This window comes from Symphalangus syndactylus, chromosome 2 (assembly GCF_028878055.3).
Source record: "Symphalangus syndactylus isolate Jambi chromosome 2, NHGRI_mSymSyn1-v2.1_pri, whole genome shotgun sequence".
Taxonomy (NCBI): domain Eukaryota; kingdom Metazoa; phylum Chordata; class Mammalia; order Primates; family Hylobatidae; genus Symphalangus; species Symphalangus syndactylus.
This window is the reverse complement of record NC_072424.2, coordinates 105,642,248-105,667,779: the sequence shown is the minus strand read 5'-3', so window position 1 is coordinate 105,667,779 and position 25,532 is coordinate 105,642,248. Positions and strand designations below refer to the sequence as shown.

Here is a 25,532-nt window from a genome sequence, read left to right as displayed (position 1 = left end):
TACCTAGCCTCTTTCATGACATACAGAGAAAACAAAAAAGAAAGATAGAGAAAACACACTTCAAGTTCCAGAAGGCTTTCAATTTGTGGTTCCAGTTTTTACCCGATCCACAACAGCATGCTTGCCTTTAAACAATTCTGAACTCTTGTAATAATTTTAATCTTTAGGTTAAATAACTGGAATTGGTTGCTGTTATTTCCAGCTAGCACAGCAGGAAATACTGAATCTGGTACAACAGGGGTTTAACCACATCAAAATTTAGAATCCCCACCCACTTTGTAGGCACAACAGGTTCACAAAGTGTTCTGCAGACTCAAGGTTTATACTTACAATTACGAGATTTATATTTGCATTAGTCTCTTTGGCTGGTGGGTAGGGGTGAGAGGCTCTTCCTGGATCCCTTATTTTCTACAGGAGAGGAGGAAAACACCTAGGATGCTCCAGTGCTCTTACGCAGATAATGATCATTAATATCAGCCTCTCTGATCAAAGGTACAGCTCTTTGTGGGATAATACCTCTTGCATAAGATTTTATGGGCCAGGGTTATCTCTAATTATGTATATACTCTCAGGGTTTTCTTGCTTTAAATGGTCAGTTACAAAGACTTAGTCTAGAAGAAAATTTCTCTGAAAAATATTAGTTACCAGCAGGGTCAAGGTGATAATCCTTAAATTATCTTTCTTTAGGATTATAATGCTAATTACAGGCATGCGTTATGCCTGGGTTTGTTTATTTTTAATGTTGCAAGTCTGTGTTGCAACATTAACAAGTAGTGTTGGAGCCTTCAGTGTTTAGTTATTAATGGGCCACTCTCTATGCTGGGATTAGGACCTATCCAAGAATATAGCTAAAGAAGAACGGCTTCCAAATTTACTCTAATTGTACATGATTCTTAAAAATCAATACTTATCCTTGCAATGAGGACTTTCACTAGAGTGTATTGATTAGGGCTCTCTTAGATAAGAGTGAAATAAGCTGACATCTGCAAATGTAAGTAGACAGGATAAATTTATTAGAAACCTATTATAATATCTCATGGAATCCAAGGAAATGCTGAACCACTAGACTCTTAGAATGAGGAGGTCAGGGAAAGTAACAGCTTCCTCAGAAGCAGGAATTTGTGGCTAGTTCTTCAGAAGTTTTGTCTTTAATGACACAATTTCTGATTTCCAGTATATCTTTTAGTTCAAATTTTAAATTTCTGGGGAAGAGAATGTGATTGGCCCTGCTTGTTTCAGGTGTTGGTCTCTTTTCAACTAACCATGGTCTTGAAAGTGATCAGATGATATAACTGTGGCTGAAAGGGACATCCCTGTTGATTACTCCAAGAGAAGGAGAATTCTCATGACTAGGAGCTGGGCAGATAGATTAAAAGTACCTAAAACAATGGTCATCAAGAGGAACTTTGACACAGGGAAGCACTTCTCACTACTGATTTTGGAGTTAATGTGAAAGGCTAGTTTCAGTACTCACACGTTCCAGATTCTACTGCCCCAGTTCCTGTCCTGTTTTCAGCATCCTATCAATTCTATATATCTTATTCATCCAATAAATTCCCCATATTTCTTTAGTTATTGTTGGTTTATGTTGCTTGCAACCAAAGGATCCTAACTGATACAGAAGTTGTTACTAGAAGCACCTATTCCTGCCTATAGACCCAAAATGTAACTGGGGGACTGACTCCGTTCTGCTGTCTTTGACTTCCACCTACATCTCAGATAGTGTTGGGGACCAACCCATTTTGTAATCTTTCTCCTATAGTTTGTGAGACTTGGGAAAATCTTAGCAACTGAATAATCCAGTACTTTGTCTAGGTTAGTTTTCTGTGGAAATACAACTCTTACAAGCTTTTTTGTTTTGTTTTTCTCCATTCCCTTTTCCTAGACCTTATAGACTAAATTTTAATATCAATGCTTTTGCAGAAGCAAACTCTTTGATTCTAGTCCTTGTTGCTTATCAGTGGACTTGAGCCTAAGTGTACTGTCCATTAACATAACAGCTTCTATTAGGTAGGTGCAAAGGTAATTGCAGTTTTGCCATTACTTTTAATGTGTTTTAAAAACTACAACAACTTTTGCACCAGCCTAATAGCTTGTCCTGTGACTCAAAGCAATCAGAAATAATTCCCTGGTAGTATATTATTTGAGGTCCTTGGCTGCGAGCAACAGAAACCGACTCCAGCTTAAGCAAAAAGCAAATTTATTTTATGGATATTAGAGAGTTCACTGGCTCTGCCAGAATGTGGAGGTATGAGATTTAGAATCTAACAGCACAGCAAGCAGTAATTCACTATTTTGTCTGAACATTGTCAACCATTGAAATGAATAAATTCTATCCATTTTATTTTTCTTACTCCTTTGTCTTACTGTACTCAACATTTACGTTTTCCACAGACAGGATACGGTTCTAGCTTTGATCACGCCCCTCTTAAGCCAGGCGGAAGGACCTCTGTGTCAACCGTTGCAGTGAACAGAGGTTGGGATAGGAAGGCACCATTACTCATCTTCATCTTATCCCAGGCAGAATTCCAGTTGCCTCTCCGCCATGACAGGAGGAACCACAAACAAAAATTGGGGTTTGATGGAGGACAGTGGTGGAGACTGGGTGGGCAGTGATTTTTTATTGTAATATAGCCATAATTGTTTTCAATAAAAGTATTTTATTATAAACATATATGTGCATATATACATATACATACATATTTGTATAATTATTTCTAACTCATTCCCTAGGTTTATTTTTTTCATAAAAGTATTTAATTATAATATTAAAAAATTAAACTTTTTCTAACTCTTTCTCTAGGTTTCATAATATAAAATCATATTTTTAGTTAAACAAATATAGAGCTAATTTTGTAACTTTGGGCAGACTTACATTGCCCAAAAAATAGAAAGTTCTGACATCTAGTTTTAGGGGGAAAAAACAAATTTGCTCATTCTTTTTTCTTTTATTATTATTTTTGAGACAGAGTGTTGCTCTGTCACCCAGGCTGGATTGCAGTGGCACAATCTTGGCTCACTTCAGCCTCTGCCTCCTGGGTTCAAACGATTCTCCTGCCTCAGCCTCCCAAGTAGCTGGGATTACAGGCGTGTGCCACCATGCCCGGCTAATTTTTGTATTTTTAGTAGAGACGAGGTTTCACCATGTTGGGCAGGCTGGTCTCAAACTTCTGACCTCTGGTGATCCACACAGCTTGGCCTCCCGAAGTGCTGGGATTACAGGCATGAGCCACCACATCCAGCTGCTCATTCTTTTTTCTCATGTGCTTCTACCTGAGAAGTTTCTTTACTGGCACGATTGGTATAAGGGTTTATGTGTAGCTCAAGTTCTCTCTCTCCCTCTTTCTCTCTGACCCTCTCTCTCCCCACCCCTAGCCCCCTCCTGCCCCAAGCAGAGTACAGAGCCCATCATCTTTATTTGCCCTGCCTTTACTTAGTAAGCATGACCAAATCAGGGCCCAATAGCAATAGGCCCGAACAAGGCCTGTGAAGTCTGTGAATGTTCCTAAGTGTAGAATCTGGAAATTCAGCTCTTTCAGCTGTCAATACCAAGCCACAAACTTAGGGAATAGTGGTTGGAAGCTCCAATTTTAGCCCATGATTACATATATGATCTTTAGCGCATGATTATATGCATGTTCTTTAGCCTAGTTGTACCAAAACAAACAAACAAACAACAACAAAATGGTACTATACTGTCATCATTTTGCTTCTATGTCTGTTTTCAATTTTGTTTTTTTTCCAAAGGGGAAGTATGGTAAACCTCCTTCCACATCCCAATAAGAGCTTCAAAAGTGTTTTCTGTGGTTCTTCTAAAAGTAAATTTCCTAAAAATAGGACAAAAATGGATCCATCAATGAAGAACTGTTACAATGAGACCTCAATCTGTGTAAGATTAAAATTACATAAACTTGATTCTAAAAATGGTTCAATATCAATAATTAGCAGCTTTTCAGATTCACTAGTAATATGTAAAATCAGATCAAAGTGTGTTTCTAGTCAATTACTGTTGTGATAACCATAGCATGTACACATAAAATATTTTACTTGGCACTTTATCTGTAATATTACTTTGTTTCAAACAAAACAGAACTTTATGAAGATTATATAGTTACCTCTTGGCTCTACTGTAGAAAAGCATGTAACTTTACTATAAAGTGGGAACAAAGGTGGCAAATGGTATTTACGTACATTTGAAAGTTCCTTTCATTCCTTATATTAATGTTTGGTCAACAATGGACTACAGATGTGATGGTAGTCCCTTAAGATTATAATGCCATGTTTACACTGTGCCTTTTTCTATGTTTAGATATGTCTAGACACAAAAATACCACTGTTACAGTTGCCTACATCATTCAGACACTAACATGCTATAGAGGTCTGTAGCCTAGGAGCAATAGGCTATACCCGATGGCCTGGGTGTGAAGTAAAAGTACACAACTAGGTTTGTGTAAGCACACTCTATGATTCATGCAACAATGAAATTGCCTGAGGATGCATTTCTCAGAACATATCTCATCGTTAAGTGACACATGACTATGTTTCATAATGAAATCGTCCCTTAGGAATTTACAAAGTGGCAAGAAAAAAAATCTTTGTTTCTCTTAGTATCTTCTCAGACATGCATTTCCAGGAGAGCAATACACAGGTTGAGCATTTCTGATCTGGAAATCCAAAAATCCAAAATGCTCCAAAATCTGAAACTTTTTGAGCACCAACATGACAACACAGTGGAAAATTACATGTCTAACCTCATGTTGAAGTCAAAACTGTGTTTCATGCACAAAATTATTAAAAATATTGTATAAAATTACATTCAAGTTATGCATATAAGGTGTCTATAAAACATAAATAAACTTTGTATTTAAACTTGGGCCCCATCCCCAAGATATTTCATTATGTATATGGAAATATTCCAAAATCTTAAAAGAATTTGAAACATTTTTTGTCCCAAGCATATCAGATAAATTCTCAACCTGTATAAGACCTGGCCTCCACCATTTTATGTGCTGTTTGCTAAAGAGTTTAGGAGCAGTATTTTCTCCCAATTAAGTTCTAGCAAGCACACAGTCCTTGATCATCATTTCCAATCAATACTGGTGTTCTAAAATAGAGTACTTGTGATTGAATTCTAATGCATGAACTATAAAATGTTATACAAGAGAAAAATATTCAGTTTCTTTATGAGGTCGATATTTACTTCAAATACAGATTAAATAATGCTTTGGTGATCAAAAGCCTGAATTTACAGTTTACTTCAACGGAGAAATCTCTCAGTGAGACAAACACTCTAGCATTAGTCTGTGTCCAGCTCTCGTCATGACTCTATTCTGTCATCTTGGGGAGGAGAAGGTAAGAATGTAGGTAGAATTTAACCTGGTTTAGTTTCAGATTATTCAATTAAATACAACAAATATGTGAAGTCCATTCATTTGTTTTTTTTTTTCTTTTTTTTTTTTTTTTGAAAACATTTCTTAGCATAGTGCTGGTGAAGGTATTTGGAGCTATTGAGTGCATCCAACCAAAGTAGACCCAAATCTCCTTTCCCTAAATGCAGAATTCAGGAACAGAGGAAAAAGCATACAAATGGACACATAATAAATATTCAGCGAATGGAAACTCTGAAAAGGAAGAGAGAATTTTGAAAATAATTTAAAGGTTAGAAAAGGCTTCATGGAGTTAAAGGAACTAGAACTAGAACTTAAATGATGAGTATAAGAGACTTTTTTTTCCATCCAGTATCTATTTCCCCTTTTATGAGGGATTACTTGATGCTCCGCTCCGTGTCCAAGCATTTCATGTCCAATGTCATAATGGTCTTGTGACCTAATCTGGCCAGCAGAGCATTGTGTTCACTTGGCCACTGATGTCATTCAGGCATGGAAAAATATCCTAGTCAGACCCCTGAGAAAAGTAATTCATAACAATCTTTTCTCACTGCATTAGGGATACAGATCTGGAAGAGCAAGTCATCCACTTTGCTTAGACAAGAAGATTCATGGTAGAAGCACTGGAATTCAGGCTAAGATCTGGAGGTTTTAACTTCAACATTAAAGCAGTTGGACTTTGTAAAGCAAAACAAACAGCATTTGGCCTACAGGCACTATTATAAAATACAAAGAGGTATATAAAATTTGTCATATTTTCAGGAAGATTATAGATTTTCCTCTTACATTTGCTTAACATCTTTAAACTTTTTTAAGTTGTGTATTATGTGTATTAATAATTTAAGTTAGGCCATAGAAGTAGGTCATATTCCAGATTAAGAGGTTTGAGAATTCTCAAAGACAGGTTTGGGTTTCTTGTGGCACTTCTCAGACCAATTCTGGATACAAGGCATCCCTGGGTCTAAGATAATATGGAAGCTTGGAAATAACAAGGTAACTTACACAGCTCTTCAATTATCTCAGTGTACATATGTGACTCAGAACTTGAGTAAGACGCAGATTGACTTCCAAATTTCCTCCCAAAGTTAACTCAGCCTACTCCCAGGAATGAACAAGGACAGATTGGAGGTTAGAAGCAAGATGGAGTTAGCCAAATCTCTTTCACTGTCTCAGTTACAATTTTGCAATAGCAGTTTCAGCCTCATCTGAAACAAGGCAAGTTCCCTCCACTTATGAGCCTGTAAAATCAAAAGCAATTTAGTTACTTCCTAGATACTATGGGGGTAGAAACATTGAGTAAATACACCTATCTTAAATGGGAGTAATTGGCCAAAACAAAGGGGTTACAGGTCTCATGCAAGTCTGAAATCCAATAGGGCAGTCATTAAACCTTAAAGTTCCAAAATGATTTCCTTTGACACCGTGTCTCACATCCAGGTCATGCTGATGCAAGAGGTGGGTTCCTGTAATCTTGGGTAGCTCTGCCCCATGACTTTGCAGGGTACTTCCCATCTTCTGGCTGCTTTCACCAGCTGCAAACCCATAACCCAAGGCTAACCATGAGAAAAACATCAGACAAACTGAAATTGAGGCACATTCTACAAAATGTCTGTGGCTTTTCTGGGTGTGTGGTGCAAGCTGTTGATGGATCTACAATTCTGGGGTCTGAAGGATAATGGCCCCCTTCTTATAGCTCCACTAGGCAGTGTCCCAGTGGGGACTCTGTGTAGGGGCTCCGTCCCCACATTTCCCTTCTGCCCTGCCCTAGCAAAGTTTCTCCATAAGGCTTCTGCCTCCATGGTAAACTTCTGCCTGGACATCCTGGCATTTCCATACATCTTTTGAAATGTAGGCAAAGGTTCCCAAACCCCACAACTGGAGTGGAAGGATAGAAATAAGCCAAGGAGGAAGGCTAGAATGAACCACGTAGTATTGGATTACAGTAGGCAATATCAGTATGAACTTATGTTTACATTCTTATATAAATACAGATGAATACGTGTAGGAATATTTATATGTGGTGTATACAGTGATCAAAGCTGAAACAATTTGAGCACAAAATAAGTTTTAAAAGTAGTATTAGATTATAACTTTAAGTATAAAATATATATCCATGGATATATATAAAATATTCATGGATATATATAAAATATATATCCATAAACCCATGCTGATATAAATAAACTCATGATTAAATAAATAAATAAATGAAGGAGAAGACAGAAATATCTCCTGCAAAATTCTCCAAATTACTTATGTAGATATTCCTCCCTCAAGTAGCTACAGTGTAAGTTCCTCCCTTTAAGTGTAGGCTACACTTAATGACTTGTTTTCATGGAGAACAGTGTGAAAGGAGGGGAAAGGTAACAATACTGTGGAGAAACTTGGCAAGCACTACCTTAGTCAAATAAAGTTAACATTATCAGTGATAAATTATGTTGATAGCCTATAACTTTGATATGACAGAACGAGAACTGTAATTTACCTCTGTGGTATTCCTTCCCAAACCCATAACCCAAGGTGAACCATGAGAAAAACATCAGACAAACTGAAATTTAGGCACATTCTACAAAATACCTGACCAGTATCCCTCAAATTGTCAAGGTCATCAGAAACAAGGAATGTCTGAGAAACTGCCACGGTCCCCAGGAGCCTAGGGAGACATAATGGCCAAAGGCAATGGGGTATCCTGAATGGGATCCTAGAAAGGAAAAATGATATTAGCAAAATCTAATAAAATTTTAATGAAGTATGAAGTTTAGCTAATAATAATAATATCTCAATATTGGATTCTATGTTGTGACAAATGCACCATCATAATGTAAATTGTTAAAATAAAGGAAACAGGTGTTTGTATGGGTATTCAGGAAATCTCTATACTATCTCTGCAACTTTTCTATGATTCTATAACCTATCCTCAAATTAAATAATTATTTTAAAAAATTATGGTTGCTGTATTTTATAAACTCCATTTCAAATGTACAGTCAGTCATCTAATTATCTTCCCTAAGGCATGGTGATAGTAGAAACAGATTCTCCATTTCCTGGCTCTATTTAGAGAGCTTTATTCTGGAAATAACATTGTGGGAATGGATAAAAATATTCAATTACTTTTGAATATTTGCTATCAGAAAACAATATTTATGTAATGAAATTGTAACTGTTTATAGCAAGAATTTTCTTCCCTAATAACAAATTCTTGAAGATAAATATGTAATTCCTAAGAATGAAATAAATACATCTTCTAAGACAATGAGCTTACAATATGATGAGGGTTGTTGCAATGCTCTCAGAGTTTAATCGGAAAACAGAGACACTGAGAAGGTAGTCTGAACTATGACTATAATTCTTTATAAAAAAAATCATCTATAACAAGACTTTTACTTAATTTAGTCTTAGCTAGTTTATATATTTAAAAAGGAAATTAGATGCACTAGAAAGTAATGAAAGCTAAAGCTATTATTTTTCTGTAAAGTGAATCTATAAATCTCTTCTGTTGCTACCTTTTCAATCCCTTTGAGATTTTTTTTTACTGAGAGTTTCTCAAGAGATTAAATTTTGTGGGTAAGTGTAATAGTTCCTGCCTAGGTTTTTCTGTTACTGGATCTATGACTTTTCCAACTTTGAAAATTATCTCAGGCAAATTGTGTATCATTATCTTAGTTTGTAAAATAGAAGCACTTTTGAGAAACAAAATGTCCTCAACCATGTATTGCTGATGTATCCAGAAAACAAAGTAGGTTTTTCAGGTTTTTAAAACACTTTGGAAATAAGAATCCTGACTAACCTGCATCCATCACCATTCTCCCTTGTGTGTGTATAGTTGTTGTTTTATGCTTGTGTGTTTGTTTTTGTTGCCATCTCTATTACTTTTCCCAGTAATCCATTTGACTGGGACTGTTAAATATGCTGTTAATATTACAAAGCTTTGGTTACCAAGTATATTAGTCTGTTCTCAGGCTGCTATAAGGATACCCAAGACTAGGTAATTTATAAAGGAAAGAGGTTTAATTGATTCACAGTTCCACAGGGCTAGGGAAGCCTCAGGAAACTTACAATCATGATGGAAGGCAAAGCAAACATGTCCTTCTTCACATGGCAGCATGAAGGAGAATGAGTGCCAATTGAAGGAGGAAGCCCCTTATAAAACCATCAGATCTCGTGAGAACTTACTCACTATCATGAGAACAGCATGATGAAACTGCCCCCATGATTCAATTGTCTCTACCTGGTCCCACCCTTGACATGTGGGTATTATTACAATTCAAGGTGAGACTTAGGTGGGGACACAGAATCAAACCATATCACTGAGTAACTTCCCTGACTCAGTGTAGTGGCACCGGGTGAAAAAAAGTTATTTGTAACTCACAGTTTCATGTATACATTTGTCAGGTTAAGCAAATGGTCTGTTGCCCAATAAACTAACTTGGGTTAAATAAATACATATCCTAAGTTGAATTTACTAAACTAGATAATTTGTATTTAATGCATATTTTAATATTTTATTTTTGTAATATATATACTTAATACATTATTTAATTTTTAGGTCTGAAATCTAAAAGGAAAACTTGATTTTTTTGTAAGCATGTGGCAACTTATCAGTGCTTAATTTGTAATAGATAACTATTTTAAGTGTTTTAAGCTCTATTTTTAATAATGCAGGACTGAATTGTTTCTATCAGGCTCTAAAATGTTAGCACATCAAAACGCAAATGGCATCTTTGAGTTTCTCTCAGTTACAAGAGATAACAAATGTGCAACAAAAAAGAAAAGAGAAAAGAGCTGTAAAAGTGGGCATACCCTTTCTACAGGCATATTGCAGTTAAGCTTTTCACAAATGCTATATAAAAGTCAGAGGCAAATGTTAGAGTTACATCACAGGACCTCCACCATTTAAAGAGAAAAACTGGAAAATCTCTTATGAATATAAGGGCTTCATTTTTTATTTCATGGTTCTGAGGAAAGGTTGAGTCCTACAGCAAGGGAAAATGTCAGGGCAGAATTTATACGGTAACACCAACATGCACATTGCACTTTGCAAGACATTTCAACCTGTGCTCCTGTTCTGTGGCACAGGGCAATAGGCAGAACTGAGTGTAAAAAATATGCAGATCGACTCAGTTGAGTCAAGTCTCCTCATGGCGAGCAGGCTCATCTACCTGACTGCTTTTTACCCTTTAAGATTAATCTGAGGAACACTCTTCCTGGGGAGACCCCTTCCTAATTCTTGAAGTTCCTGAACTGTATACATTGGATTGTGATTCTTAACTTGTGGGCATGGTCGGCTAAACTGTAATGTCTCTAAGGGCTTATACTCTCAGTGCCTTGTGTAATGACAAGCATAGGGGAAGAGTTCAGTGGTTTGCTGAAAGGACAATTAGACATTAATTTAGAAAAAAGGATGATCAAAAAAAGAAACCTACATGGGAAGAAACATGAATCCTACACTGAGTTTCATTCAAAAGGAAACTAAAAGTGCTGGGAGGCAGGAGCTTCTTTGAAAACCAGGTAGTGATGAATGAACACACTCATAGGCTGTTGCATTTTGCATGTTGCATTTTGACAAAACAAATTGCTGTGTATAGTAGGATTTTATTTCCTTTCAAGGTTATTAAAATCATTCATATTCATTCTTATAAATTAAGAATGAAACCCCGTCTTTACTAAAAATATAAAAAATTAGCCGGGTGCTGCAACAGAGCAAGACTCCATCTCAAAAAAATAAAATAAAATAAAATAAAATAAAACAAAATAAAACAACAAGAAGAAGAATGTACATATGGTTGGAGACAGAAGAGAATGGTGATCAAGGTATTTCAAATGGAAGCCATTTATGGCACTGGGAACATTTATGGTGGGTGTACTATGATTTTGTTTATCACACACCATTCCTTCTCTTTTGGGTAATTAGCTCACTTATTTCCCTTTCAGATATCTCCTCTTCCAACACTTTTTGTGATTTAGCTGAGACAACTGCCTAATAAAATCCAAAGTAGAGCCCATGAACCTGAAATTATGGGAAATTAGCATATTTCATTTTCTAGTCATAATGATTAGCTGAGACATATACATGTGAGCCAAGTTGGATCAATCAGAGCTTATTCTGGGACTTTTCCCAGTATAACCAGGAGAAGGTAGTCTCTTCCATTGCACTTGAATCTATGAGATACAAATCTTGAGCTGCCAGGTGTCACACAACAGCAGGATATCCCTGAAATGTTGCTCATGCAAAAAAAAAAAAAAAAAAAAAAAAAGCCGAGCCTAATGCCCTAATGATATTGTATGATTCCCCAGAGCAAGTTTATTTTGTAGGTAGAAATGCTGTAAACCTTTCAATGATCAACCAATAAATGGCACATTTTGGCTAATCCAAAATCACAGGAATGATTCCTATAAGCCTAATTTTTTCTTCTTTAGAAATAAACAATGAAAAGAAAGTTTCAGAGAATGAATGATTTAGATACCAGTCAGAATAAACTCTAAGATTTCTTCTTCTTTTTTTTTTTTTTCCGATACTATCTACTTGGAGATAAGGGTTTATTCTTTACTCAAAGAAATATTACATTGCACTGAAATATTATAATATAGTTTTAAGCCTCTACTGTTGAAGTTTATTTCTCTGCTTGCGAATTTTATTTTTTTAACATTCAGCCAGTTCTGCTTACTTTTTAGGAAAGCAGCTACAGAGAATTTAGCAAACGAATTGGTATCTTATGTAAAGTTTGCTTTGAGCCATTTTTCTTTTCTTTTTCTTTTCAACAATACTTCTCTTGGGATAGAAATCACTGGCAATAATGATACTAACTACAATTTAATCATCATTTCATAGCCAAGTCCATCTCTGTTCTTTAGCAGAAATTTTAAGAAGATGTATTAAGTAGTAGCAAGCCTGGTGTGAGGACGAGAATTTTTTTTCAACAGGAACTTCCCTGTTTGAATTATTAGGGTAATGTGAAATGCATTTTCTTTTCTTTTCTCCTCCTTTTTTTGGTCATTAAAGTAATAAATGCTTCAGTTGATGGTATAAATAAATCTTTGTGTGTATCTGATTATATCTAAATGTGAAATTGCTACATCAAATTGATTTCAAGATAGATCACAACAGTTTGTAATATATATGAGTGACTAAATATTGCACTGCTAACAGTATGAATTTTATGAATTAAATATTTGCTTTTTCTGTCAGGTTTGTTTTTAGTCTGATTCCATTCATTTGGTTAATTTTGCTTTAGATATTTTGAAGCTATATTATTGAAAGCTGTGAATTTTCTTCAAGAATTGGTCACCCTTTCATTATTAAACAAATAACCTTATTATCTTTTATAATCTTTCTTGTCTTCAAATCTAATTGATGTAATATTGATGTAGTTTCATGAGCTTTCTTTTGCTTAATGTCTTATGGTATATATTTTCCCATTTTTTCATCTTTATACTTTCTATAAACTTATAATTAAATTATATATTTTTAAGTAAATTTATGTGTTTAAATGTTATCTGCCAACATTAGTTTATTACTTGAACTATTAAACTATTTAATTTTTATTTGCATATTATTTCATTTAAATTATTTTAAGAGTATAATTGAGTTTATGTGTACCATCATACTATTTGCTAGCAATTTTGAGGTTCTTTTTCTTTTCTTTCTTGTCTTTTTTGGATTAATTAATTTTATCATCCATTAACTATTTTTAGTGGCTTTCCTAGAAATTACATGTGTTTTTATTCATTTAACTCTGATATTAAACATTACTATTGCAACTTCTCTAGAAGCCTAGTGCTTCAGAACATTTTAACTTCATTATCAGTTTTGCTTTTGCATTACTGCTATATTTTACAATATATTGCATGAACTATATATAGTGCAAATATATTCAAAACTCCACAAGCCATTAATTATTGTTTTGGGAACTCAATATATTAAATTCACTGACATATTCACCCTCTTCATTCCTTCCTGTGGTCTTGACTTTCTGTCTGAGATCATTTTACCTTCGCCTGAAGAACACCCTTTATAATATTTCTTTTAGTGAGAGTTTACTGGTGATGAATTTTCTTAGTTTTTGTTTGTCTGAAAATGTCTTTATTTTGCTGTTGCTTTCATGCTTCTCTGGATTTAGAATATCAAGTTGGTAGTTATTTTCTTTCAGCATTTTAATGATGCTATTCCATTGTGTTCTACCCTTATTTGTTTTTGTTAGTAAGTCAGCTATCATCTTATTGGTGATCCTTTGAAAGTGACGATTTCTTTTCTTCAGAGTGCATTTAAGATATTCTCTTTGACTTTGGCTTTTTAACGTTTTAGTATGATGTTCCTTAGTGTGCCTTCTTTTGCATTTATCCTCGTTGGTGGTGTTGGCAAGGCTTGAATCTATGGATTGATGCCTTTTTCAGCTTTGGAAAATCTTCAGCTATTCTCTCTTAAAATATTTCTTCTCCCACTATTATTTCTCCTCTCATGTTGGGACTCAGTTTACATATAAGATCTTTCCACTATGGCTGAAATATCTCTCTGGAGAGAGACAGAGATAGAGAGAGAGAGAGAGCAGATCTTTCCTACGCTCCCATTTCCAGTTCAAAAATCCTCTCTTACTGTATGTCCCATTTGCTGTTAAAACCAATTATTGAATTTTTAATCTCAGTTACTGTATTTTTTGACTCTAGAATTTTCATCCAATACTTTCTACAGATGGCAGTTCTTTTCTCCTTCTTGTCTTCTAGTTTTGAACATGTTTATCAAAATTATCTTAAATTGCAGGACTAATAATTCCAATATCAGAATCACCCCATGAGTTTGTTTCTGTGGTCTCCCTTCTCTCTGTCTTTCTCTGTCCTGTCTTCTGGCATTCCTATTCATTTCATACTTAATTATAGATGTTGTATTTTTAAATATTATAGAAGTTCTGACTGCTTTTCCTCAACAGGAGGATTTACATTTGCTTCTATCTGGCAGCAAGAATAGGGGCAGACCACTTTAATCCAATGAGGGATTGAGCTAATTTTAGTCTAAGCTTCAGTTTTTGTAAAGCTAGTTCTGTTTATAGGCAACTCTTTCTCTTAGGAAGCAGCCTTCAGGAGCCCCAACTGAGAACACAGGCATTTGTTGGGACTCCTGCTCCCTCCTTGGCTGGCCCTGGCATTCCAGTTCTGCAAGACTGCTGAAAGCACTCCTTGGCTTCTTCAGCTTCATACCAATCATGCTCTTGTTTGTGTCTCATACAATCAACCCTGTAGTGCTTTCAACGAGCAAAAAATTTTTAAGGGGAAAGAGTGTTGCTGAGCAACACGTTTCTCTGACGTTGCCTGGAGGACTTGCGACATCCCAAAGTCCAATTTATTTTGGTCTCTTTTGCTATGTGAAACTGCCAAAAACTCAACTCAGGTTCTCTCCTCCTGAGCCACCAGTTTTTGCTCTGCTTCTCAGACTCTCTCTTGCTGCCAGTTACTAACCCATAAAAGCCTTGAGGGAAAAGAAGTGCAGAATATGGAGTTCCTCTAATGGTTCTGCTCTGCTTTACGGGATCTTGGCCTCTCATGTTCTGCGCCCTGACAGCTCTCTTGTTTCCTAAAACAGCTTTTTTAAAAAGTATACCGCTCTTCTAGGTGCCTTTGGTAGGAAATGTGGTCAGATACAAGCTCATAGCCAGAAAAAGAAGTCTTTGAATATTTTTATTTTGCATATTGACTAATAAGTGGCCTTTACACACCTAAACCATTGTTTATTTGAAGGATGTGCTTTTTTTTTTTTCTATTTCGTTCAAACTCCTTTTTGATTTACAGGAGTATTTCATAAGTTAGTTGTCATATATTATTAGTTTTTTCCTTTAAGGCTTCAATTACTACTCAGAAACAGTTATTTTCTTACCCTTTTCCAGACATTTTCCTATTTTTCCCGTCTGGTTTATTTTTATTAAAATTTAATTTTAAAATGTATCTAACTTTAATTTTATTGCATGGAAAGTTAGAGAAATTTTCTCCCCAATTATTTAACAACCATTTGTTGAATAAAACATTCTTTCCCACTGCCTTGGAATTTCACCTTTTTCAAATAGTAAATTATTATATACAGTCTAGTTTTTTTTTAATTCTCGTTAATCTATTATTACACCTATAACATGCTGTTCTAATGACCGAACTCCAATAATTCATTTTACTACCTGATGGTTCAAGTACCTTCTCATTGCTCTTTTTTGTCAACTTTATCTTGGCTGCTCACATCAGGATTTGTTTGCCTGCATGTCAGAAGTGATTACGATCTGTCCTAAAGCAGTAGCAGTGGGGATATAGAGCAAAGACAGAGTGAGTGGTACCGAATATTGCCATCTATAGGGCCTGATGGATTTAATGGCTAGAGAAAAAAATGGCATCTCAAATGATTCTAAGCCTTCCGGCTTGGGAAACTAAGAGAATAGTAGTGTCATTAATTAAGATTGAGAATACAAAGAAGATTATCACAGAGGGAGCATCATCTGTCGCGAGAGCAGAAGCAGATGGAGCCTAGGTAATTGTAAGAGATTGGTGATACGAAATGTCTGTTTGGCTAGTAGGATAGAAATTTGACTTGGGAATATTAAAAAAAAAAAGTGAAATCCAGCTTGCATTAGATATCAAATGAAATTTATCGTGGCATCAATTCTAACGGATTCATAATTTTTAAGGAGCAGTCCACAGAAGCCTCTTTCATATATTCATCCACATGAAATACACTACTAGGCTGTAAATTTTGGGGAGGGGTATGGAAGGCAGACAGATTAAGGGTAGGAACTTTTTGGACAAAAAAGTTGCAAGTGAGGAATTTGAATCTAATGATAGTAAACCTGTTGATGTGGTCAATCGTAAATTCTACTTTTATAAAGAAAGAAATGAAGCTTGACTGATCATTGAAAATGTCAAACAGGATTACAAAGAGTTGAAACAGTTTTATAAGCTCCATATCAAAACTAGGCAGTATTTATCTTTTAGGTCATTTACATGATGGCCATGGTAGAACTGAGATGTCCCCTGACCCTCTGTATCTGGCTATGCTCTCTGCAACCTAAGGCCAAAACAGTTAATAGATAAGCACCTGGAGTTTGGTTACTAAAGAAAACGTGTAGATTCCTGTCATCTTTCAAGTGTATACATACCAACCAGTATTCTTTTTTTTTTTTTTTTTGAGACAGGGTCTTGCTCTGTCATTCAGCCTGGAATGCAGTGGCATGTTCACAACTCACTGTAGCCTCAAACTCCTGGGCTCAAGTGATCCTCCTTCCTCAGCCCCCTCACAGCTGGGACTACAGGCATGTGCCACCATGCCTGGCTAATTTTTTAATTTTTTTGTAGAGACAAAGTCTCACTATGTTGCCCAGGCTGGTTTTGAACTCTTGGGCTCAAGCAATTCTCCTACCTCAGCCTCCTAAAGTGCTGGGACTACAGGTATGAGCCATCATACCCAGCCTCAACCAATATTCTTTTACTTTACCTTAAAGAGACTTAGGAACTACCACCTTTAATTGTATATATTTTAAATAGTTTCAGTTACATGCAAAAAAATAGAGAGGGGCAGGATTTTGAAGAGATCAATGTTCATGAGGTTTCTCCTGCTTCCTTTGACGCTGATCATTTCCCCTCCTAAATTTCAACAACAAGATCAGAATTGTGGAATTGTGAACTTGTAAGAAATTATAAAATTTATTGGACTCTTCTACTTCATCTCCATTTAGTAAATAAAACAAATGAAAATCAGAGAAGACAAGGCTGACGTTAGCCTGTAAATCAAAAGCACAACTAAACCCAGAAAACCCAGGTTTCCTGACAAGTAATTTTAATACTTTCTACTATAGTGTAGAGATTAGAAAACTCATTTTAATGTACTTTGTTAATTTACTGTATCATTTTGCATATTCTATCCCTACCCTACCCTCCTTTAAGATTCAGCAAAATATTTAATGTGGAAGAATAAAAAGTGGTTTCAATACTCTCTCCAGAGTATAGTACCAGAATTCTAAAAAGAGCTGACACAAAGCACTTTTATTACCAATTTTAATTTAAAGGCACTGACAGTATGCAAATAAGGCACAAAGCCAAGCTTTAGAAATGAACTAGAGAGAGAATGAATTCACACGGTGCCATTTTTAAGATTAGACTTCAGTCCTACGTTCCTGTTCTTTGTTGGTGGGCAAGCCACAAGCAACTCTGACCTCAGTTTTGCTACCACAGTAGATGCACACCTGGATTAACAAAGGACAGAATGCGCTACTTAGCACGTCTCATTTTTTGGGCAGTGTCTGTTCACCCCACCCCCATCCTGTTCAACTTCAATGTCAGAAGGAAATGAAGCCACAATGTGAACAAAAAGAGTTATAACATTTTTTGTCTCCTGCTTCCTTCCTCCCTCTTCACTGTCCTCCCCACATAGAGCTACTCCACCCCACTCTGGCTGTAGTGTGACATTCCTGCCTGCCTGAGGAAGAAATGGTGAGCAGGAGCTGCAATTGCAGACAAGTGTCACCCAGAAGCCACAAGTTTCTGTGAGCACCAGGTCTACAAACTACCCAAGGCATAGCAATGGCATTATCACTGGAAGAATTCGTCCACTCCCTTGACCTCAGGACCCTACCCAGGGTTCTAGAAATCCAGGCAGGCATCTATTTTGAAGGTAAGCACTCTCCAATACCTTTACTGGCTAGAACATTCTTGTAAAGTATACATTTTTGAAAATTGGAGGGGGGGAATTTTAACAGCGAATATGTGAGTTCTGGTAAGGGAAAGGTGACCACAAAAGAGAGAAAGTAATGAACCGACCAATGAATGAATGGTCAAAAGCCAGTGGTGTTGGAGAGGGGAGAAACTAGACAGGACTCTGGGACAGACAGAAATAAGGAATTGAGTGAAGCTTCTTGAGCTTTCTGTAGGCCTTGAATGGTGAGCTATTTCCGCCTTTGCTATGAAATTGGTTGTAATCAAGAATAATAAATTTAGTTATCAATATTTATGTTTCTACAATATAAAAAATAAAATTTAGCTTGCTAAAACAAAAGCAACTGTCAAAGGCACAGTGTTTAGAAAGAAGTATTTCCAAATATTTCCCAAACTTTTAGCTTCTAAATGTTGCTTATACCAATGTTTTTCTCACTCTGTAGTGGCGTAACTCTGAATTCCTTAAATAATGAAAATTTTAATCTGAAGGTATAGAAATTATTGCTACAAGGTAATTTTTAAAAAATTGATGTTGAAAACTCAGAGTTCAATTAAACTTATTGAATAATAAGATAGTGAGTTTTGGTGTAACTCACTATGTTAATTCAGGTAAAAGAACATTAAAACCTCCAATATACAACCTAGAATCTTTACGTGGTTAGTTTGAATACATAGAATACAATGAATAATTTTGTAGGTGTATTTCTGGCCTCAAGAATGGTAGAAGTGAAGCAGTTGTAGAATCAGATCAAGACAAAACTACCAGGAAAATAACTTAACTGTTGGTAGGCAGGCCTTTCTTGTTCATAGACAAAATAATGTATTATATATTATGTTGCAAAGTAAAAGAAAGATTAACACGTCAGCTCCAGTTTTTTATATATATGTATATATATCTACACACACACATACTTGCAGGTCAGGTGATTAATTGATATGGGCTGTTATCAGCTTAGTGTACAGTTTTATTTAACTAATTTGCAAGTTGATTTTTGGAATCGGACTATGTTCTGCCATGTATAATCATATTATCAATGTCTCTATTTCTAAGCCAGCCCCAAATCATTTTTTGCCTCATGGTTTGTGTTTTTAGGCCTTATGTAAAAAGTCTTTCTTTATGTCTACTTTAAAAAGATATTTTCCTATGTTGTTCTTATCAACTTTACAGTTTCGTATTTTGCATTTAGTTTTTAGTCTATTTGGAGGACAATGTTATGAATTGTACAGGGATCCAATTTTAGTTTTCTCTATACAGTTCACCTGATTTCCAGGTACCATTTGCTAAGCTGACAATCTTTCTGCCGTTGATTTTTGTTGCATCCTTTAAATCATATTATATGTTCACCTCTGTATCAGTCTGTCTCTAAAATTTCTCTTCTATTCCATTAGTTTATTTTTTTCTTAATTGCCCCCAAACACACTATTTTTGTAACTATGGCCTTGGAATACGTGTTAATATAGAAATGATGTATAGACCAATCCCTTGTTTTCAATCCTTTTTTCCTAAATTGGCTTGGATATTCATAGACTTTGAAAATATTTTTATAGATACATAATATATATACATATTTATGGGATACATGTGATATTTTGATACAGTGTGTAATGACCAAGTCAGAGTAATGGGGATATTATTCATCACCTCCAACTTTTACCATTTCTTCATATTAGGAACATTCCAATTCCACTACTCTAGTTATTTTTAAATATACAGTAAATTATTTTTAGCTATAGTCACCCTATTGTACTACCAAACACTAGATCTTATTCCTTTTAACTGTGTTTTTGTACCCATTAATCAACCAACCCCTCTCTATCCCCCTCCCACTACCCTTCCCAGCACCTGGTAGCCATCATTCTACTCTCTATCTCCATGGCATCAATTTTTTTTTTAGCTCCCACAAATGAGTGAGAACATGTGATATTTGTCTTTCTGTGCCTGGCTTATTTCACTTAACCTAATGTCCTTCAGTTCTGTCCATGTTGTTGCAAATGACAGGATTTCATTCTTTTTTATGGCTGAATAATATTCCACATTTTATTTGTCTATTCATCTGTTGATGGACATTTAAGTTGATTTCATATTTTGGCTATTGTAAAAACATGTGAATGCAGATATCTCTAATATACTGATATCTTTTCTTTTGAATATATATCCAGCAGTGGGGTTACTAGGTTGTATGTAGTTCTATTTTTTTTTGTGTGTGTGAAAACTTCACACCGTTTCTCACAGTGACTGTACTGATTTACATTCCCATCATCGAGTATAAACGTTCCCTTTTCTCCACATCCTCTCCAACATCCATTATTTTTTATCTTTTTGATAAAAACTATTTTAACTGAAGTGAGATAATATCTCATGACTTTGTAAATTAATTTTTATTAAATCAATTTATTCTATAAGAAATCTAACTGGGATTTTTATTGGATTTATTGATTTGGGAGATCAGTTGGAAAGAATTGACATTTTATACTGTTTTAAGAAAGAACTTAGTATGTCCCTCTATGTGTCCAGACCATCTTCTTCATACCTTATTATTTTACTACTATGTTGTACTTCAATTAAGAGGGAAAAAAAACTAAATACCTTGATCATTTTCACAATATAAACACATTCATGTAACTGCCACCCTGGTCCAGAAATAGAAAATTCCAAGTATTCCAGAAGCCCTATCCTGTGCTTTCTACTATCTCCCTCAAGTGTAACCACTATCATGACTTTTGTCCATTTATGACCCTTGCATAAATGGAAAATTACAGTATGTATTCTTTTCTGGTTGGTATATCTGTTTAACATTATATTTGTGAAACTAATCCATGCTGTTTTATATTGTTCATTCGTTTTCAGTGTATGTTATTCCATTGGATGAATATACTACAATTTATATATTAATTCTACTGCTAATAGGCATTTGGATTATTTCTGGCTTGGAGTTTCCAGTAATCTTGTCATGAAAATTCTTGTACATGTGTGCCTACATGTATATGCATTAAGTAGGGCATAAAAGTAAGTGGGATTGCTATGTCATATTGTATGTGTACATTCAGCCTTGGAAGGTAATGAAAAACAAATTTCTTAAGTAATCCAATTTACTTTCCTACAAGCAGTATATGTGTGTTCCAATTAACTCATATGCTTAGTAACACGATATTATCAGTCTTCTTAATTTTAGTCATTCTGGCAAGAGTATAGTGGTAGCTCATGGTTTTAGTTTTCATCTCCCTGATGACTAATAAGATTGAGCAACTTTTCATGTATTTCTTGGATTTTTGGAGTTACTCTTTTTCGCAGAGATGGTTTATATTTCTTGCTCATTTTTCTGTTGAATTTTATACACTTTTGTTATTGATTTGATGGAGTTTATGTGTATATATATATTTGGGATATTTACTCTTTGTCAGTTTTCTGTGTTGCAAATTACTTTCTTAGTCTATAGCTTCAAATTTTATTTTCAAAATTGTGTATTTTAATGGACGAAAGTTTTCCACTTTAGTGATAGTGTAGTCAATTTGTATTTTCCTTTTTCTGTATTGTCAACAATTTTTTTCTTTACCCTAAGTTCATGAAAATATCTATTATCTTCTAGAAATCCTATTGTTTACCCTCACCTTTAGATCTGCAGTTTACCTGGGTTTATGTTTTTGTTTATGGTTTGAAGTTGAGAGCAATATTTATTTTTCTCTTCCATAGAGTCAATTGGTGCAGTGACATTTATTGAAAAGCTGCCTTTTCTCTATCGTCTTACTCTGTCAACCTTACTTAGAAATAGTGTCCATACATGCCTGGGTCTTTTCCCTTTTATGCTGTTCTATTCATCTACTTGCTATCCTTACATCAATTTTTCCTGTCTTAAATAATGTGGATATGCAATATCTAATATATACTTTCTATTAGATTATATATAATAATATGCTACAGAGCCATGGTTCTCAAACTTGGTTGTGCATTAAAAATACCTGGATTGATTTTAAAATATAAATGCCTAGGTTTCTCCTCAAGAGGTAAAGATTCAATTATGTAAAAGGTAAGGCGTCACCATCAGGTTTTTGAAAATCTTCCTGATGATTATAACACACAGCCAAATTTGATAACTACTACTTTAGAACAGGTTCTCTCAATTTATTATTCCTCTTTAAGTTTAGCACTTTGAATTTTCACATACATTTTAGAATTAACTTATCAACTTCCTCAAAAGTCCTCCTGGAATTTTGATTAGCTGTGCGTTGGTTTGGAGAAAATCGGCATCATTTTAAATTAAGTCTTCTGACCACTGATCTGGTATAGCTCTCTAGTTATTTAAGTCTATTTTATTTCTGTCAATAACATTTTATATTTTTTTGTACAGATCTTGTATTTTTTCGGATTTATTTTTAGTTATTTGATTTTTTATGCCATTTTAAATGATATCTTTAAAATCATTTTCTCTTTGTTGTACTTATTGAATTTTAAGAATATATCTTTAACTTATTTTGGATATGTTATGTGTACATTTGCGTTGTCTGTGAATATTGATGGATTTTGCTTCTACTATAATACTGAATAGAGGTAATGATAAAAAAAAGATCTCTGTATTTCGTTCATGACCACTGAGAGCAATTTTCAGTAATTCACCATTCATTATGTTTGTTTTAGGTTAAATTAGTTCTAGTTTTCTAACAGGTTTTAAAAACTTGAATATATGTTTGACATTTATCAAATATTCTTTTTGTAACTTTTATGATAATTACATGGTTTTTTTTACATTAAAAAAGTGTTAAACATGCTTTTAATTGTGGAATACAACCAATGGGGTCATATTTCACTGAATTTGACCTACTATTTTTTTTTTTTTGTTAGAATGTTTGTATCTCTTTTAGGGAATGATATTGGCTTATAGTTTTTATTTTTTTGTAATATCCTAGCCAGGCTTTATTATCAAGTTAGTTGAACTTATGGAACTTCTTGGTTAGAGTCTTTTGTTATTTTCCTAAAGATTTTATGTAACTTTGGTGTTATTGCTTATTTAAATATTTAGTAGAATTTTCAGTGGAGGCCTTCTGAGCTGAGATTTCTCATATAGAAATGTTTTAAATTATGACTTTAATTTTTTAATAGTAAAGTCTTTTCATCCATGAGCATAGTTTATCTCTCATTTAAACAAGAGGATAAAATATCTTCTACATAATTTATCACAGTTTAAAAAAGTGTCTCTATAGAGTTCTTATGTATCCTAGGCTAGTTCCTAGAATGCACACACACACTTACATCATGTGTGTGTGTATATATATATATATATTGCTATACTGAGATCATATTTTGTCTGTTTTCCCATTGGTTGTCTCTAAAGTGAAGAAATGCAGTTAAATATGATTAGTAATATTTATAAATTCCCTTGTTAATTCTAATAGTTTGTATTTTTTATTTCACTGATTTTCTTAAATAGATATTAATGTCAGAAACATCAAGTTGTGTCTCTTTCTTACCACAAATATTTTTTCTTACCTTTTTATTATAGGCTAGAGCCTTCAGTATTATATCAAGCAATAGTGGAAATCCTTGTCTTATTCCTAGTCATAAAGAAAATCATTTAAAGTTCCTTGTTAATATATTGTGTACCAAATTTTGGTGTTTAACCTTTACTCAGCGAAGGAAGTTCCCAACTATTCTTTGCTTTCTAGGTGTTTTCATAATAAAGAGGTATTGAACTTAATCAATGTTATTCCATCATTGATTAAGATAATAATGTGATTTACTTTCTTTAGTGTGTTTATGTGAGTTAACTTTAAAGATTTTTCAAATGTTAGAGGATCCTTTCATATAAATACATATTATATATAAATATATATATTTTCATATAAATATATGTATTTTAAAAATAAATATACTTTTTGAAATACAATGTAGGAATTTGATATTACATTTAGGATTTTTACATTTAATCATAATTAAAATGAGCCAATAGACTTATTCATTTTAGATTTCAGATAACATTAGCTTCTGAAAATGAGTTACATAAATTTTGCTATTTCTGTTTTCTGAGATAATTTTCTAAAAGCAGGTTTAACAATCTTCTTAAAAATTTGTTAGAGTGCTCCTGGATGACCTACTAAACATGGAATTTTTTTGGAAAGAAGCTAGAATTTGGTTTTGTTAATATTCTCTATGTTTTGTTTCTTTTATTATTTCTGATTCAGTCTCACTTATTTTCTTGTTTGTCTGTTTTGTCTCTTGCTCCTTTTCCAGCCTCCTATGTTGAATCGGCAGCCATGTTTAATACTTTGTTTGCTTCTTGATAAATGTGTTTAAAACTACAATTTTTCTCTAAGTATTTTTTAACTGTTTCCTATAACTTTTGCCATGCAGCATTTTCATTATTCTTCGGATCTAATTATAATGTATTTCTTTTTAAATCCAATAGCTATTAATTTTGTTTTTTTTAGTGATCATATAAGACTTTGTTTGCTATCCTTTTGCTTTTAATTAATAATTTTATTGTATTTTGTTGGAGATTGATAGTCTTTCTTTGGTATTGATTGTGGTTTCCTTTACTTTGTGGTATGAAACATGTTCTACTTTGGAAATGCTTCCTGTGTGCTCAAAAAATGTATGCTTTGTTTTTTGGTATAACACCTCTCTTTATATGCCAAATAGCTTGAGTTTTTATTTGTTTTGTCCAGATCATTTCTCTCACTGCTTATTTTTCATATGCTTAATCTGTCATTTACTTTATCAGTTGTACATCTATCTGGTTCACTCTTCATTTCTGTCTTTTATTTCATCAAAATTTTTTTTGAGGTTCAGTTGCTCCATGTGCCTATGTTAGAGAGTTACATCTTTTTTCTGTATTATCATCCTTTTTCCTTGATGATTTTTTTTTCTTTAGGATCTATTTTGTTAGACAATGTTACTACTCCAGCTTTCTTTTGGTATGTCATTTTCTAAGCATTTGTTTCCAATATTTTGGGGTTCTATTTTTTGTTTTATGTGCAAGGAAACATATTCTTTGTCCTCTTTCTGCCTTTTGTCTCAGTTCAGGCAGTGGAGCCAGGTTCCACCCGTCCTGTGGTGATGATGACTCTGACAAATTTTGGGGGATGAGAGGTTTAAGGGAATTTGAAAAAGGCTGATGTCAAATCATGTGAGGTTCTGTGGTATTGGATTGCATACTCCCCGTTGACAACCACAGTGGTAATAGGGAGAATGTTCTTCACAAGAACATGTTGCTCAAGCATTTATTATTTTAGGAGCCCTATTGATGTGACGCATTTATGCCCTATTGAAGTGAAGCACAGGATTGTGGGTTATAAACTCAGGACTCTGCCTCCTGGATAAGTTACAAATGAGAGGTGATTCCATGGTCAACTTAAAACATTGAACATTTGTCCTCTGTTACAAAAAATAGGTTTTATCATAACCCTGAGGTATGATGTGAAGATTAATTGAGCTATGGCATATAAAGAATTTAGCAAAATGACTGGCTGAGAGTAATC

At 34.3% G+C, this 25,532-nt stretch overlaps 1 protein-coding gene across 16 annotated transcripts in view; it reads left to right on the top strand.

The window, feature by feature from the left end:
- The first annotated feature begins 324 nt into the window (after nt 1–324).
- The window catches only part of THEMIS (thymocyte selection associated), a 211,154-nt gene continuing 185,946 nt past the window's right edge, over nt 325–25,532 (top strand). For 5 of the 16 annotated variants that reach the window (XM_055263688.2, XM_063621361.1, XM_063621339.1 and 2 more), the window contains exon 1: nt 17,493–18,021. In XM_055263688.2, coding sequence (XP_055119663.2) covers nt 17,931–18,021 — 91 coding nt within the window. In that variant the 5' untranslated portion in view covers nt 17,493–17,930. Of the gene's footprint in view, nt 493–17,455; nt 18,022–18,192; nt 18,288–25,532 lie in introns of those variants that run through there. The other 11 variants (XM_055263675.2, XM_055263657.2, XM_063621281.1 and 8 more) reach the window with 6 other exon arrangements.